Here is a 3,161-nt window from a genome sequence, read left to right as displayed (position 1 = left end):
AGCCGGAAGTGGTGCAGTGGCTCAAGTGGTAGAGCACTAGCCTTGAGCTGAAGAGCTGAGGGACAGCGCCCAGGCCCAGAGTTCAGGCCCCACGACTGGAACCCCCCCAAAAAAAAGCAGAACTGAAAGATCTAGCATGCTGAGACATGCCTGTAATCCCAGGAGGCTAGCGGCAGAAAGGTCCTGAGTTCAAAACCAGTCTAGAGTATGTAGTAAGACCCTGTCTCAAAAGAACAACAACAAAAAAAAACAGGGCAAAAAAAAAATAAGAATTGGAAAGGATTGGATCAAATTGAAAAAAAAAATTAAGACATTAAATTGATAAAACTAACCAGGTTTGTCTCTTTGTCTTCTTTTTTGGTCTTTTGAGTTAAATAATTCCTAAAACTAGAAGCAAGAGTAAGATATAGACTAAGGATACAGAGAAAGTAGAATGAATGATACTATTTCCTTACATAAATTATATTTCTTTTGTAGCTTGAGTGTTTAATTATATGACTTTCAGGCAAGTTAAGGACTATGCTGTCTACATGGAACACTGTGTGCAACATTATTATAATTCCTGGAGGACATCCCAAAGTGACAAATTCTTTTTTTATTACAGTATTGGGGATTGAACTCAGGGCCAAAAGGCAAACAAACATAAGCAACATCCCTAAGTTTTGTATTCTTCAGTTTTTCAAGTAGGGTCTCAGTTTTTTCTCTAACCACCATTGCCCTAAGTAGCTGGGATCACAGGTATGTACAATTAGGTCCAGCTCCATAGATTCTTTTAAAAGTTCCTATGAAAGGGCTAGAGGTATGTAGTAGCTCAAGTAGTAGAGTGTTTGCCTAGCAAGTGCTAGGCTCTGAATACAAATATTTGCACTATCAAAACAAATAACAACAAAAAACCCAAAAGCTTCCTTTCCAGAGAAGACTGTTGGCCTTAGCCCAGACATCTTAAAAAACAGAAAGAGGGGGCTGGGAAGGTGGCTCAGTGGTAGAGTGCTTGCCTTGCATGCTCGAAGCCCTGGGTTCGATTCCTCAGCACCACATAAGCAAAAAGAAAAAAGCCGGAAGTGGCGCTGTGTCTCAAATGGTAGAGCGCTAGCCTTGAGCTGAAGAGCTGAGGGACAGTGCCCAGGCCCAGAGTTCAGGCCCCACTACTGGACTAAAAAAAACAGAAAGAGGGACTGGGAATGTGGCTTAGAGGTAGAGTGCTTGCCTAGCATGCATGAAGTCCTGGGTTCGATTCCTCAGTACACATAAACAGAAGAAGCTGGAAGTGGTGCTGTGGCTCAAGTGGTAGAGTGCTATCCTTGAGCTAAAAGAAGCTTGACGATAGTGCCCAGACCCAGAGTTCAAGCCCCAGGACTAGCCAAAAAAAGAAAAAGAAAAAAAAGAAAAATCAAAATTTCCTCTTACCTTTAATCATGTTTGCAATAGGAAGCCATTTCTCTTTCAGTGGATCATAGAATTCGGCCTCTTCTGCAGGAGCTCCTTTTCTGTAACCACCTAAAGCATAGACACAGCCACCCAAGGTGACTGCACAGTGGTAATACCTGGCGTTCAGCATAGGCAAACCTTCTGTCCATTCATCACTTTCGCTGTTATAAATCCACACTGTGTCAAGAGCTTCTATGTTATCTGTCCTGTAGCCTCCAGTCACATAAATATTGGGTCCTAAACAGGTAACACCATAGCTTTCCCTGGTATAATCTGGTATCTCTGCTCCCTGAATCCAAACATTTGTCAGAGGATCCCATATGTGAACCTCTGATAAAGGATGCCAGTAATAGCCGCCAATGATATACATAGTGGCTGTGGGCCTCTGGGAAATCTCTTTATGCACAGGATTCAAAGCACTGTAGATCAGAGAGCGGATCTTATTTTCAGTTAGTAGGCAGCTTCTCTGAAGACCTAGTGCTGTTTTTAAATACACTGGATCTATATCTATATTGATGTAGCTTAACAGATTATATAGGCATTCAATTCGATTTTCTACATCATGAGCAGTCCACTTAATCACTGGCTCTATGACAGCTTCTTCTTTCCACACACTCAGATTCTTTCTGGACAAGATAAAGAGAAACTTTTCAAGGCTGATTTCCAGAAATTCTTCTTGTTGCCATACCTCCTTAAACCTGGAACACAGAATTCTTCGAGATTCCTTCTCAAGTTCTGGACACATATGAAACTCTGCAAAGGAGTGCATTCCAATACAGTTATCAATGTCCAGGTGCCTCACCAAAAACTGCTCACAAGCCTTCTTTACTGAAAGGAACTGTAGCTGATCTGCTGCTTCAAGCAAGCTCTGAACATTCCTTTTCGTTATCTCAATTTGGGAAGTGTATGCATAATTTACCAGGCCTTCCAGAATATCGTGGTGGATGCCAGAGAGTTTTATTTTGTTTTTAAATTTTTCTTTCATGTCAGCTGTGAACATTGCCTTAAAGTAATTGCTGCAAGCAGCTAAAACAGCTCGGTGACAATGGAAGATTATGCCTGAAGGGCACTGAAGGGTAATATCAGTGAATAACCCATCCACGTAAAACGTTCGGAATGCACCCAGAAAATCCACTGGATGCGACGAATCCTTGAAAAGATAAATATAATCTTCTTGTCCTTTTAGAGCCATGGCTGAAATAAATATAAAACCACAAACGTGTTTTCAATTTTGCACATTACCTCAACTAATCAACCTTAAATACGCCACTCCTGAGAATTGGGTTAGCATCACATATACCCCCCAACTAGACTCAAGTTTAGCGCCTCTAAATAGCAAAGACAACGCCTGTGTGGCTTGTTTGATGATCAGTGGTGGTCCTTTGAAGCCCCGAGTAGTTTGGAGCCGGAAATGAGGCCCCCAGATTTCTAGGCTGTCCATCTGGGAAGAACGGCAGCCACAGGGACGCGATCTCTGCTGGCGACCCCGAGGAGACCCCACGCCGGGCCAGGGATGCGGAGGGCTCAGCCCCAGCGCCAGACCCGGATGCCGCGGTGCGGCCCCACTTCCACCGCTTTCGCTAGCCCGGTCCCCCTCGCCAGTCACGTGGGGATGCCGCGAAGCGGGGGGTGGAAAGCCGAGTGAGGCAAATCTCGGGCACGGGGAGCCCGGCGCCAGGGAGAGCGGCCGCGAGCGCGGGGCAGCGTTTCCGCGCGCCCCGCGCCCGGGCCCC

The 3,161-nt window shown here is 44.9% G+C and overlaps 1 protein-coding gene across 2 annotated transcripts in view; it reads right to left on the bottom strand.

Annotated features, from left to right (window-relative positions):
- Klhl23 (kelch-like family member 23) overlaps window positions 1–2,624 on the bottom strand; it is a 15,724-nt gene extending 13,100 nt beyond the window's left edge. The window contains exon 1 of one of the 2 annotated variants that reach the window (XM_013027031.1): window positions 1,408–2,624. In XM_013027031.1, the coding sequence (XP_012882485.1) occupies window positions 1,408–2,620 (1,213 nt within the window). In that variant the 5' untranslated portion in view covers window positions 2,621–2,624. The remainder of the gene's footprint in view (window positions 1–1,407) is intronic. The other variant, XM_013027038.1, reaches the window with a different exon arrangement.
- Window positions 2,625–3,161: the final 537 nt, after the last annotated feature.

This window comes from Dipodomys ordii, unplaced genomic scaffold (assembly GCF_000151885.1).
Source record: "Dipodomys ordii isolate 6190 unplaced genomic scaffold, Dord_2.0 Scaffold5, whole genome shotgun sequence".
Taxonomy (NCBI): domain Eukaryota; kingdom Metazoa; phylum Chordata; class Mammalia; order Rodentia; family Heteromyidae; genus Dipodomys; species Dipodomys ordii.
The sequence above is the reverse complement of the archived record's forward strand: the minus strand, read 5'-3'. Positions and strand labels throughout refer to the sequence as shown.